Source organism: Ostrea edulis, chromosome 5 (assembly GCF_947568905.1).
Source record: "Ostrea edulis chromosome 5, xbOstEdul1.1, whole genome shotgun sequence".
Classification (NCBI taxonomy): domain Eukaryota; kingdom Metazoa; phylum Mollusca; class Bivalvia; order Ostreida; family Ostreidae; genus Ostrea; species Ostrea edulis.
In genome coordinates, this window is record NC_079168.1 from 37,687,577 (window position 1) to 37,702,314 (window position 14,738).

Here is a 14,738-nt window from a genome sequence, read left to right on the forward strand (position 1 = left end):
ACACACCACTAACCTGATCATAATAAACACACCACTAACCTGATCATAATAAACATACCACTAACCTCATCATAATAAACACACCACTAACCTGATCATAATAAACACATCACTAACCTGATCATAATAAACACACCACTAACCTGATCACAATAAACATAACACACCACTAACCTGATCATAATAAACACACCACTAACCTGATCATAATAAACACACCACTAACCTGATCATAATAAACACACCACTAACCTGATCATAATAAACACACCACTAACCTGATCACAATAAACACACCACTAACCTGATCACAATAAACATAACACACCACTAACCTGATCATAATAAACACACCACTAACCTGATCATAATAAACACATCACTAACCTGATCATAATAAACATACCACTAACCTCATCATAATAAACACACCACTAACCTGATCATAATATACACACCACTAACCTGATCACAATAAACACACCACTAACCTGATCACAATAAACATACATACTGTAAATAAACACACCACTAACCTGATCATAATAAACACACCACTAACCTGATCATAATGAACACACCACTAACCTGATCACAATAAACACACCACTAACCTGATCACAATAAACACACCACTAACCTGATCATAATATACACACCACTAACCTGATCATAATAAACACACCACTAACCTGATCACAATAAACACACCACTAACCTGATCATAATAAACACACCACTAACCTGATCATAATAAACACACCACTAACCTGATCATAATAAACACACCACTAACCTGATCATAATAAACATAACACACCACTAACCTGATCATAATAAACACACCACTAACCTGATCATAATAAACACATCACTAACCTGATCATAATAAACACACCACTAACCTGATCATAATAAACATAACACATCACTAACCTGATCATAATGAACATAACACACCACTAACCTGATCATAATAAACATAACACACCACTAACCTGATCATAATAAACACACCACTAACCTGATCATAATAAACATAACACACCACTAACCTGATCATAATAAACACACCACTAACCTGATCATAATAAACACACCACTAACCTGATTATAATAAACACACCACTAACCTGATTATAATAAACACACCACTAACCTGATTATAATAAACACATCACTAACCTGATCATAATAAACACACCACTAACCTGATCATAATAAACATAACACACCACTAACCTGATCATAATAAACACACCACTAACCTGATCATAATAAACATAACACACCACTAACCTCATCATAATAAACATGACACTAACCTGATCATAATAAACACACGACTAACCTGATCATAATAAACACACCACTAACCTCATCATAATGAACATAACACACCACTAACCTGATCATAATAAACATACATACTGTAAATAAACACACCACTAAACTGATCACAATAAACACACCACTAAACTGATCATAATAAACACACCACTAACCTGATCATAATAAACACACCACTAACCTGATCATAATAAACATAACACACCACTAACCAGATCACAATAAACACACCACTAACCTGATCATAATAAACACATCATTAAACTGATCATAATAAACACATCACTAACCTGATCATAATAAACATAACACACCACTAACCTGATCATAATAAACACACCACTAACCTGATCATAATAAACATAACACACCACTAACCTGATCATAATGAACACACTACTAATTTTAAACTGATCATAATAAACACATCAGCTTTAAATTTAGAATTTCTGTAATAAAAGTTAAATCTATGGGTTATCTACTAGTCAGAGGTAACCACATTACCAAGTTTGACCTTTATTAGGCAAAAGGTTCTAAAGATAATAAACAGAATCTTTTTTAAATCCAAGGTGAATGGATCTATCGCCTTCTGATTCAAAATGAAAAGAATATTTAATACCATAAGACATTTTAACCAATGCAGGTCATCTACTCTTTAAGGGGTACCAGTGTACCAAGTTTGATGTCTGTCAAGTAAAGGGTTCTCAAAATATGGAGTGGATAATGTCTTCCTGTGTCCAAAGTAGATTGACCATTGACCTTTAACCTTGTGACCTCAGGCCGGGGTTCGAATCTCGGCCGCGACAGACCTAAGTCGTTAAAACAGGTAGTGACAGTTCCATTGCCAAACGCTTGGCATCAGGTGTGAATGTCACAGGTCCTCAGAGATGACCTTATAAATGGATGACCTGTGTCGCAGAAGGTGTGGCACGCTAAAGAACCCTCACTGCTCAATGGCCATAAGCGCTGAGCATAGGCCTAAATTTGAAGCCCTTCACCGGTCTTGGTGTCATCTCCATATGAGTGAAAAATTCTCGAGCGAGACGTTAAGCAAGATACAATCAATCAATCAATCAAATCAATAAAGGTCATCTACTGCTTAGGGTGTACCAAGCATGATGACTGTAATGCAAATAGTTCTAATTAAAAGATGTTGATCAGACAATACTAATGGTCTACCCACTGACAAACATACCGACAGGTGCAAACCAATGTCCCCTCTCTTCAAGGAGGCATAATAACAAAAAATTTACAGTCACACCAAGATAAAGGCCTAAATCCGTATATACAGGCAAATTGGACTAAACCAACAAGCCACTTCTGTATTGGGGAGAGACACAATAATGGAGGCTACTTGTATGTTAATCTGATAATAAGTCACAGATATACCCAAGCACTTATCACTAGATTTTTGGAAGTCAAGTGCATGGTCAGATTGGGAACAGGATGAAGCACTTGACTAAATGACCAGTCCATATTGTACATAGTTGATACATATCCCCCCACTGAGAGCAATATAATCCCTAAGATCAGTATAATTGGTGAAGTCCTCTAACCAATTTAAAGTGACCATTAAGTATCAAGGCCTTCTCTAGTTATCAGCTACTTACGGAAATATAAAAGGGACAAGTTTTACTTTTAAAAACAAATTAGCAGGCATTAGCAAAAGTTGGGCAAATTTACTCTCCACTTTATCCATCTTTCACACTGTCTTTGAAGTCCAGACCACAGTTGAGAGTATAAATAATGTACAACTAGCAAATTAGAGAAAAGGAATTGAGAACTGGGTATCCTCTCAAACCCTGGCCCTTATTGTGTATGATCTTCAACAATGCCCAGAAAATCAAAGCTCAAAATTTGAAACATGTTGTAATATCTGAGTGTATCTGATCAATTCTCTTTGATTTTGCTTTCTGCTCTATAAGTACTGAACACTGGTTTGAAAGCTATTGATTTTGAATCATTGAACTGGTCCACATTTGTTCTCTTACAAAATGTAGAACCAAAGTCCATATTGTTTGCGTAAATGACGTAATTAGCAAGGTTGTACCTGTGCCATAAACTGATGTATATGTATTATTACACGGCTGCTAAACAGCTGCTTTGAAATAGATATCCAGCCTGAGGCTGACAGTCAGATTACAGTTGGAAAAAGTACATCTAGCGTATTCCAATTACAGAAAAAACCCATTACATGATGGAATTCTTATATTCATTTCTCGATGAACAATATAATTCAGTCATGCTTATAACATCATTCAAAATAAATCCAAACCATGCTAATTTTTGTTGTAATCAAGAACATGGAATTTGACACATCGAGAAATAGGAAAGTACATACCGACAGATGACAATGGCTTCATTTTCACAGATTCACAGAAATCTGACAAATACTGCAGAAGATGTTTACAGACATTAGGCAAACAAATAGGCAGGCATCTTATGGACAATCAACCACCCCGTACAGTGAGCTCTTCTGATCTTTGAACAGTAGAGCTACACAAGTGAGGCACTAGCTGCAATCTTTAATTTGTAAAAATTCAAAGAAAATCAAAATACCAAGAACTGTCCTACCCATGTACATTCATGATAATCAACATGCAATATAAAATTTCTTATTCATAAATAGACAGACATTTTTACATAAGCATTATTATTTGTTGAATTTGAAAAAAAAATAATTCATGGTCGAGTAAAATTATAAAATAAAGAGATAAATGTAGTCTAGTTTCTAATTTAGAGAAAAAGTATAAAGGGAATTTTGTACTATTCGTCAAAATCACGAAACTTGATGCCCACGAAAATCATTGACACTAAAGTAACTACTTAACGATAAGCAATGCAGCCATATTTTGTGATCTTGAAATCTTGTTTATATCAGAGATCAATTTGCACTAATCTCAATCTATCTTGAAATCTTTACCAATGTCTTCTTAAAGAGGATAAGTTCCTTAGGTTTAAGAATATTCAGGAACGAATTTGGGAGCTAATTTTCTTACTGCCAGGTCTCTCTGTACAGAATTAATTGTTCCCATTTCAAATATTTAAATTTGTGATTAAAATTCATATTCAAAGATATCTTGATAAAATCTGATGACAATGTCAATAACATATGGAGAATATAATATCTATTTACATAAAGTGCACTTAAAAGCATCAACTTGATTTACTGAACACTAGTGTAAAAACCCAATATCAACATTCAAAACGAATCTCATTATCAATATCAAAAATAATTTAAATAAATCATGTTTCAAAACTCTTCAATTCAGATCATATTTCACACACAAAATTGCACCTAATATGATGAATACAAAAGCCTATAGAATTCCGAAGGAGACACATTCTGTAAAAAGTGCACTCACAATATGTTTACGGAGATGACAATTTTCTAGATAGCTGATTTACTTAAAATTTTAAACAGAATGAGATAGTTGTATAATTCACATCAAGTTAAAAGTTTTCCTGCTAAGTATGATGAGGGGGTGTCTGCAAATACACAAGAACTTTTTTTTTTCTCGATCGTAGGAAAAGGTTATTGTATCAGAGCCGGGAGCATGTATGCCAAAATAAGGAAGCATGGCGCTAAAGTCTATTTGCTTTGTGGAAATGATCCACTGGTTACTGTAGGGGAGAGACAATAATCTGCTTGAGCAAGGTAACAGTTATAACTTAATCAAACATTTGTGGTTTCTGTGGATCAAGCGGGAATAAAGAATCAGCCAAAGAGCGGTCATGTCAGCCATCCAGGGACAATATTGACATGTCATTCATAACTACAGTACCAAAAAATCAATACCGTAATCAATATCGGCTCAGTCAATAAGCTCAACCAAGCTCTCGTTTACTTTTCAAATTTGGGAAAAAGATTTCGCTGTCTGCGACTTAAATCTTTGTAATTAATTTACCACTTAACGCAAACATCCGGCACTTGAGAATAAGGAGATAATCTAAAGGGGGGCACACACAATCGTCATTGTCACCCAGAGGAGTGTGGTTAGAGATCATAATTTTATTTGATGTCGTCTTAAATTTTTAAAAATTGTCCCCTTTGCATGGGAGGTTCTTCATTAGTACTCTTATTTCAATATGACTGACCATCAACTTACGTGTAAGGTGAGCAGTTCCCCCCATGTACATAAGGAGTATGTAATTAATTAAAAATGCCAAAAAGGTAAAAAAAAAAAAAAAATTAAAATGAAAAATGAGTGAGTCATCAAGAGTCTCACCAGCTCCTAAACAAATCCCCCTCAAGTTCGCTCTTCAAAGGTGAAGTGTATGAATATTGCACCCTGATATCCTGCTTGGAATACGATATTGAAATGCAAAGACAAACTACCTGACAGCAAATCTCTGTCACTTGGAGGCTCAACTATTTTTAGCTGGATGCTCTCTGAACTTAAGAGATTTTTGAAATGTTGTCATCAATACCATCATTCACCCGATGTCCAAAACCACCCAGCTAATAATGGGAAGTGAGGAACTTAAAGATATACCATTTCTGTTCTTGTTTGCTTTGAAATTTTGAAATGGGGAAAACTTTAGTGGATAATTCAGATACAACTCGACCATATCCAAGTGTCTATCAAACAGTGAAGACTTGCAGGTGTTGAAATGCAAATTGAGTCCAAATCATGCACCAAATTAAGAGGCAATGAATTACATAACAACGCCATATTTGATTTCCTTCAGCGACCCTGTCATTTCAATCAAACTTTGAATACCCTGTTCAGAATGCATCATCCCACTCAATGTCATGTTGCATTATTCTAACATTGTGGTTTGAACTACATTTTGTTGTAATTCAACTGATGCATCTCCTCAGATTTTTTTTTTATCACTGAAATAGTAGAAGTCATAGCAACCCATTAACCAACATCTCAAACCAGAGGGTCACAGGAAGTCTTTTATGTTGGTAGGATGACCTTGACCTTCAGTTAGTGCGCAGCAAAAGAAAGAAATGGATAATGCACAAGTTTATGAATAAAACTGCTTTGGGGATCAACAGGTAAAAAATCACATCCTGTCCAACCTATGACCCGCTGCATTTATCATACAGGGGTCCAAATGAGGATAACATTTCTATGCAGTTAGGCATAAATGAAAAATAAATATAATCTGTTGTTCAAGACTTTTGGTTGTGTTTATTCACTAACAGATACCATCAAGAGTTTTCTTGATCAAACAAAAGGAGGATATTCTTGTTTGTGGTGTTATATATCCTGTGCATTTTATTTAGACCTAATATAATTGAGCTGAAAAGTAAATAGTGGGCTTTAGAAGTGGTTAACCAACTTGCAAACATGATCATACACCTATACCTGTATCTCGGTAATTAAAATAACCACTGCTGGTTTAAATTACCTTCTGTTTCATGAATATGATGATGTCAGTGTAAAAAAAGCGTACAGCTGGCAGTTTTTCATGCCTTAAAGTAATCGTCGCCTTTGTTGACCTTCCAACAATGTTGCCAAAATGCCACTTTGCATGATGTGGTACAGATCCGACTTCATATCCCTGGCCTGAAACAGAGACAGTATGAATGCATATTACATATCAACAAGGCATGCTAGAAAACTCATAATTCACATTACCAGTCTTTTTAAAAATCCCACGTGTAAGTTTGGCAAGCAATTGCAATCTTGTAGATTGTATCTTTATTTTTTCTCTCTATAAACTGGTGGTTTTTTTTTAATAAAATAAATTGTATCACATAATCTTTTTGACTTCAATTTTGAACAAAGCAATCAACCATTCCAAAATTACATTATCTGAGTAATTATTCTAGCTTGCACAATCACAATGACAATGTACCTGTTAAATTGTACTTCTTTTCATTTTCAACTCTAAGAGGATTTCATTTAAATTGAAAATCAGAAAATCGTAGGAAATGATAAAAATCTTCTTGAAGATATCTGAATGATAATTCTTAGTTGCCTCACAGGTGTGTAAAAAAATTCAATAGAATTTCTGTCTTCGATTGACAGGATTGGGAAAATCACCCCAAACCTCAAAGAAACTTTAATACAGGGGATTGCAAACACCCAACTTATTGCTTGTTTTTTGAGCTCTGCCGGCAGTGTTCGTTCAGGGGGACATGCACCAGTGTTGATAATGGTCTGTTTAAAGCCTAATTTATCAGTTTCCAAGATGAAGAAACTCTGTGTGATTTTTATTTCTGTTGACTCTTCATGTTTATAGAGACAATTCTGGATGGTAGAAATGTTGACTTAACCAACGAGTTGGGTTACATAGAGGTGTTGCACTCCCCAGTTAATGAAAAAAGAATTCCACTGACACCAGAAAAAAAAACAATCAAGAAAAACAAACATTGTTATCATAAATCAATTTACACTACAATAAAAGCAATGTCTTTTAAGTTTTTTAACCCTGCATGTATACACAATGTCTTTTTTCTTCTTCTAATATGACAACTGGAATTGGAATCTAAACATTTTGTGGTATAGCTTGATAACGAAAAAATGAAAGGAAAAGAAGAGAAATGTGCATGCCCTCTAATGAAGTGTAAAGTTAGCAGCAGGAGGCAATGCTTCAAGAAAAAATTAACAAAATGACAGAAATTAAAATTTCTCAGCAGGGGAGAGGAGAAGTCTTGCTAAACATGAACAACATCACTCAAAAGAAAAAAAAAACTACTGTCTGACTTTCATTTCAATTCTATTTAATATTTCATTTCATTTTCAAAGGGCCATCCCCCCAGACAAATCATTTAATAATATTAACATGTAAAAATACGATAACAGACCCATCATTTATTAACGAGTTTATTCTTAATTTTTTAGTTTTTTTTTTAAACTAGTCATTAAAATGAATGCCATTCTGACTTCTTGCAATATTTGTGCCATTTTCAATCATGACAAGATTTTTTATGTCAACTTCATTTCCGATCACTTCCTTTCAGGGTTACTGCAGTCAAATTATCAATTTTCTTCACTGCTGTCAAGCATGCATGGTAGCACCTCTTAAAAAGAACATGGCATCTCTGTGTTAATAAAAAGTTCAAATCGAAAGTTTAATGGCACAAAATTTCAATACAGGTGGTATTTAACTTTCATAATTTGTCCAAAAGTGATATTTACTATCATGTAGAAAAAATCAATCACAGAGTCCAAAGTGCCTGTAATTTGCCCAATAATGGTTGTTTAATTGGAAAATATGGCTTAACAACAATTATGTATGGGTTCGAATGAATACACAGTACTAATGGAATTTACTCGAAATAATGCTTCTCCTTGTCTTCAACTCCCCTTCTTGTGAACCCATTAATTCTAACAATATAAAGTTCTGAATAACATTGCTGAAACATCATAGCTGACCTTTTGTTGGAGAGAGAGAGAGAGAGAGAGAGAGAGAGAGAGAGAGAGAGAGAGAGAGAAAGAGAGAGAGAGAGAGAGTATTAATCTTTTAAACTACCTGAATTTCATTAAGAGGATAAAATCAATGAGATGAATATGAAGACAGAGAGTGTAAAGACTGGTATCAGACCAGAGCAGCACATTCCAGGCTTGTATGTGAAGCTGTTCGGATTTCATTGTCACACTACAAACACTGTCAGGGGGGACAACAACATGTCTGGGTTGCTGATGCTCTGTATGGCAACCGTTCCTTATCCCAGGAATTCGGGTACAGCAGTAAAAAGGGGGACCAGAATTTCACTTCTTGTCGTAGGTGCAAGTGTGTGATATTTATACAAGGAATTGAGGGTGAACGAAATGGCAGAGGATTACCTTCACATTACAAAAGTGTCAGAATTATGGGCTGGTACATGTACATAATACACTTCGTGACAGTCCGAAATATTTTATAACAAGATTACATGTATATTTGTTACAAATAAAGCATTCTCCATTAATGACAGAGAGCTTAGGAGATCTGATGTTCTTTAATGTGAAGATGATTGGGGATTACTGACAAAGCTTGATGTAGTACTACACGAGAAGCACCAGCAGTATGTCACCTTTTGAATGGCGGGATACACAGATATCTATACATGGTGAAGGATGGGCTAAAAATTGCAGAATAACGGATTGTTAAAATCCTCTATAATGTCAGACAAACACTATATTCTGGGGGAAATTCTCTCTAATTCTGTGTATTTTATCTTCTATAGGTAGATATTTTATGACACCTATTAAAGCAACAGTCAATTTTCCTAAGATTTTATCATTTTAAATTGCCTTTTGATGGGTTAAGAAGCCGCAATACCTAGAACAAAAATATGTATCATCCATACAAGGTAAGAAGTGACAAATATTCTCACCCCATTACACTAAACGACACCCTACCGATTCTATCAAAGTGTGTATACGTCAGGGGTAAAACACAGCCTGACCTTCACTAATAATTTATACTGAGAGAGTGTAAATCAGCCTGAAGAAACAAGTTCATTCACTAGAAATATCACTTGAACGAGAAACTGACTACTAGAAATAGCATTCCTACTTCCACATAAAAACGACCAATGTTGTACATTTCTTATCACCCCCCTCCTCATTAATCCTGCCTCCATAAATAAAAGCTTTACAAAAATCAAACTTAGAATACAACTTTTGTTGTAATCAAATTAAAATTCTTCTCCTTTCAATTCAATTGCAAATTTTATAACATGGTGTTGATCCCTATTAAATTCCATCATCTGTTTCCTTGTGTGGTGTGCAGCTATTAGGAATGCTTATAGATTCCTCATTTCCATTTCCACAATGTCTGCCAAATGAAAAGAATCCCTGGCCTCCCATCAATCAGCTGACACAATAGGCTCTCTCTCTCCATTATCTTGTTTTACTTGACAATTAATTTGTTGACATTTTATTCAGTTTCTCAGATTCCACATTCACACACCTTCCCAGCAGGTTGTCAAAAACCTTGCTCACTAGAAGAAAAATTAGATATCGCACACAATAGCAAGATTCCTCATGGATCAAGGAGCTTGCAATTTATTACTCTGTATCTTTTCTGCACCATGTTTGTTTTCATTGCGTGAAAGTGCAAGTTACATAATATCATTTTCACACACAGTAATGATTTCAGAAGAAAGCACTCTTATATTGATAGGCCAGGAAGTGGGTTAGCATTGTTTTAGATAACCTTGAGATTTTTTTACTACACCAGAAGAAGTGTATTAGAACAAAACTTAGAATTCTGATGAAGAAGTTAAGATATTTGTTATAATCAACCTCTGTGTTTTCAGCATCAAACAATGATCCCTAATCACAAAAACACTGTGATCCAACATCAGAAAATTTCTGCCAGGATTTCTAGTGCACTGTCAATTTTTATTTTTAAAAGTTCCATGACAAACATCAATAATTAAATATTCTAGAAAGTATCATGTGACTAAGTGTTCTAAACATGTCAAGTGGAATAAAATCATCTGATGTTTTGTACTCTGTACACTGCCTACAAAAACAGCACAAGGGGAACATGCTGTAAGTTTGTGGTCTAAGGGAGGCAACTCTCAAATCAATTTCATACAGTGTGGTTAGACTCAATACATGTATGAACACTCCTATCAAATTATTGTAATTACTAACTGAGGAAAATGGGCTTTTCATTTAAAATATGTATAAAAATTAGATATGTCAGTGTGAAAATAACATTTGGGTGCAAATGAAACAAGAATAGAATATCATATTGGTAAATTAGAATTAAGGCAATTGGTACTGCAAAGTGGATCTTGTAATGAATTAAGATACTAATTACATAATTAATGATGCTATTTGTTAATTAATTAATGTCTGTGGGGAAAAAAGTCATTAATAACTAGGACATTTTTTTAAGTCCAAGGGCAATTACTCTGATGAAGAAGGTCACTAGAGGAAAGTTAAGCTTGATCTTTGAGTTATTATTAGGTAGGTACACATTAAAAATCTGCTAAATATGTAAATTATTATAATATATATTATTTTACACATGCGATTCAACATTTAATCTATATATTATGTATCTGCTTATTCTACATGAGGCTGAAGTGGATTTCTGTTTTATATCCTTTAGCACTGACTCTTGCTGCCTCTTGTTGATGTATCAGGCACATTATATATTGCATTAGGGATAATGCACATGTTTACATTTCAACTGAGTATTGATGTCTACATATGAAACTTTAAATATCAGGAATGACAGTTTATTAATGTGAAGAATGACTCTTCACTGTGTATTGTCTTCACTTGTGTCAATAATTATATAATATGTTACATGTTTATGCTGGGCCCCAGATTTGGTAATAAATACTACTCTACTCTCTAAGAACATGTTAGAAATCTGCTTATGATCTGATAGTACAGAAAACTGAATAATAAACAGAAATTTTCAAAGGCAATATTTAAACTTTGGTGAAAATAGGTCAACCTACATAAAACTATCACTGAATTAAGTCACCAACATAAAGAGATAAATACCAATTATTATCTCATTATCTACAAACACAGTTAAAAACTATCACTATGACAGAATGATGGAATGACAGAGTACTGGGCAGAAAGGGGTATCATTTTATAACCTGACCAACATAAAAATAGAGCAACAACACTTTCACACGATTTAGCATTGATCTTGATATAAAACCTTAAGCTTTGACAATCACTTACTTTTGATCTTCAGCATACCAATTATAACCACAGTGCAAGATACAGACAAAAAGAGCAAGCCAGAGATAATAAAAATCTGGGTTAGAAATTTCCTTTGAGGGGCCAAATACGACTGTTATCATATCTTTAAGAACATTCTTTTTTGTTTACAGCATGCAAGCATTATTGAAATGACACACTGCCATGAAACAATTTCTCAGCAATCTGGGTCTCCCACATTGCAAGGTTATGTAATGGTAAATATCGCAACCTCATACAAAATAACTCAAACTTGGAAGGAATTAAGACAATTGTTGTTAAGTACCTATATAACTGCAGGTCCTTCATTTTCCATATTTACAACATCTGATACACATCAAAAGAAAATGGATGAAACACAGGTACATATGACAATTCAAGATCTACATGAACACCATCAAACACCATCACACACACTCTCTTAACACTATCATCGCACGGCCAAAATGCAAAGAGATGAAATTTCTGATTATCCAATTTTATGGTGTAAATATCGACTGCATTAAAAGCTTCTTTGTCACAAAACCATTGAAACTTATAAACTCAGAAAACTGTCTGCAGTGAAAACTCAATCTTTAGACATCATCTGTTGTAAAAAAAAAAAAAAAAATTAATAGAAAGAGAAAACGAAGATGGACAGGTCATGCAAGTAATGATCACAAGAAAAGCAAAGCCTTGATGATCATACGAATGGAAGTCGTTGATTGATTTCAGAAATTATATTTGAAAGTAAATATTTTTTACTGCCACAATCTAAAAAAAAAAAAAAAAAAAAAAAACACATCCAAAATATAAACAACCAAAAATAATTCGAAGTAAATATTTTGTTGGAAACCTTGGTTAACCAACTATGAAAACAAAAGCATTTATCACAGAAAGACACACTCGTCTTTCTAAGTACATGTCTTGTCAAAAGATACACTACCACCAAGTTTATGGACTGTTTAATATCAATCAACACTATCTCTCTGTTTACAGAGACCAAACTGCACCACAGGATCACAGAAAACGCCATTGAAATTGACCTGAAATACACATTGTTGAAATATGACTGAAGTTTGATATGTGTGGTCCTTATTTCCACGTTCACAGTTTCAAAGCAATTAAATAAATTTTTCAGCTAGACAACCCCATTATTACATATAATTGTGTTTGAAATTGATGTAAACTGAAATTAGTGGGTAATTGTTCAGTGCCAGAGTCAGTCCACTTGTCAACTGCACTTCTTAATTTGGTTAGTGTATTTAAATAATTCCCTCTTCTTTTATCTTCACATAGAAATGAAATAAAAATGTATTTTAATGAGTAAGTGATAACAAGATTTGACAACAGATGTCAAAAAACAAAATGATCACTTCTCAATCTGGGACAAAGGCCATTTTTTACTTAGAAGTTGCATTCCCACAATCCAGAGGGTGGAGAGAAAATAATTGACCAAATTTGGCTTTCATTACAAAGCTCACAGAGAGAAAATGAACTCCAGAGTGGCTTGATCTGATCCTATCTCTCCTTAGAGATGATACCCCAAGTTGAATAAAAAACATGGCTGTGCTATTGTCATGGTGTCCTGGGTCAATGTAAAAGTCGATTCTATTCAGTGGCTTTTCTATGCATTCTCTCCCCAAGTAATCTGTCAAAATTCAATAGCTGCACAAAAAAATTACCAACTGAATGTAAAATGATGAAACTCAACACACCTGATGCATTGTTATTTTGTCTCTCTGTGTGTTCGAGGTACGAAATTCCTGCATCATTAACATGGGAATATATTTTCTTTTCCTGAGCCATTAAATGTTGTTATTTGAATACTGATAAGTGTCAGGTTGATTGCAGTTTCATAATTAATCATGCATCTCCATCTAAAATTTCTACTTCCCACACATATAATTAATGAAAAACCACAGTGGTATTTCATGTCAGGTCTATATATGCCAGTGTGAATATTAAACACAAAAATTTAAATTTTTCTTTGCCGAATCTCCTTCACAGAGTACATGCTTATGAGAAGCACCATTACACGATTCTGAGCTATGATTTATGTGCGGTACCAAAACTAATTTCTTTTTTGTAGTTGGATATGGTGTATGTTACATAGTACATATCTGGTTAGCGAGCATGGCATGACGTTGACCCAGTATTCATGATCTTGATGACAATTTAAAAAAATGTACAAAGTGGTTGCAGATGAAATGTGACAAATTTGGGTATTTTAATCTTCCATAATCCCCTCCATAAAATATGCTGCTCTTGTTCCTTCAAGCTTCCTACTTTCTCTGACTGTAACAAGCCAATGGCAATATCCCATTAAAAAAATCAGTTCAAAGAGACTTATAACATACAAAAGCTTAATATTTTCATTTCCAATGTTTTTTGCCATTGATATCTCTGCAAATTGTAATGATAGCCATTTCCTCATGAATGTGTTGTAATAAAGTAAACAATGCACATATGAATACAGATAAATATAGTTCATCTATTTTAATGGCCGGGAATTCCAACAGAAATGAAAGTAGAAAGTAAATATAAGAAATAAACTTTGAAAATACATGAGAGCATGAACTGCAATGCTTCACACCGGCGTACTTTTCATAAAGTACTAACACACTTCAAGAAGTATGCTGCCGTGAAGCACTGCAGTTCATACCCTCATGTATTTTCAGAAATGAAATTTATCTCTTAAATGGCAGACAGAAGAGAAGTAGACACAGATTTTATCTTTGCTCTATGGTATAACTCTACTCAAGTATAAATGAGAAAATGGAT

At 34.1% G+C, this 14,738-nt stretch overlaps 1 protein-coding gene across 45 annotated transcripts in view; it reads right to left on the minus strand.

The window, feature by feature from the left end:
* Positions 1-14,738, minus strand: part of LOC125652804 (uncharacterized) — an 81,381-nt gene that overhangs the window by 53,773 nt on the left and 12,870 nt on the right. For 37 of the 45 annotated variants that reach the window (XR_008803258.1, XR_008803234.1, XR_008803243.1 and 34 more), the window contains one exon: positions 6,715-6,872. Coding sequence is in view for 1 of the 45 variants with exons in the window: in XM_056165947.1 (XP_056021922.1) it covers positions 6,715-6,872 (158 nt within the window). In the remaining 44 variants the exon portion in view is untranslated. Of the gene's footprint in view, positions 1-3,691; positions 3,874-6,714; positions 6,873-7,164; positions 12,562-14,738 lie in introns of all 45 variants that reach the window. The other 8 variants (XR_008803257.1, XR_008803256.1, XR_008803239.1 and 5 more) reach the window with 3 other exon arrangements.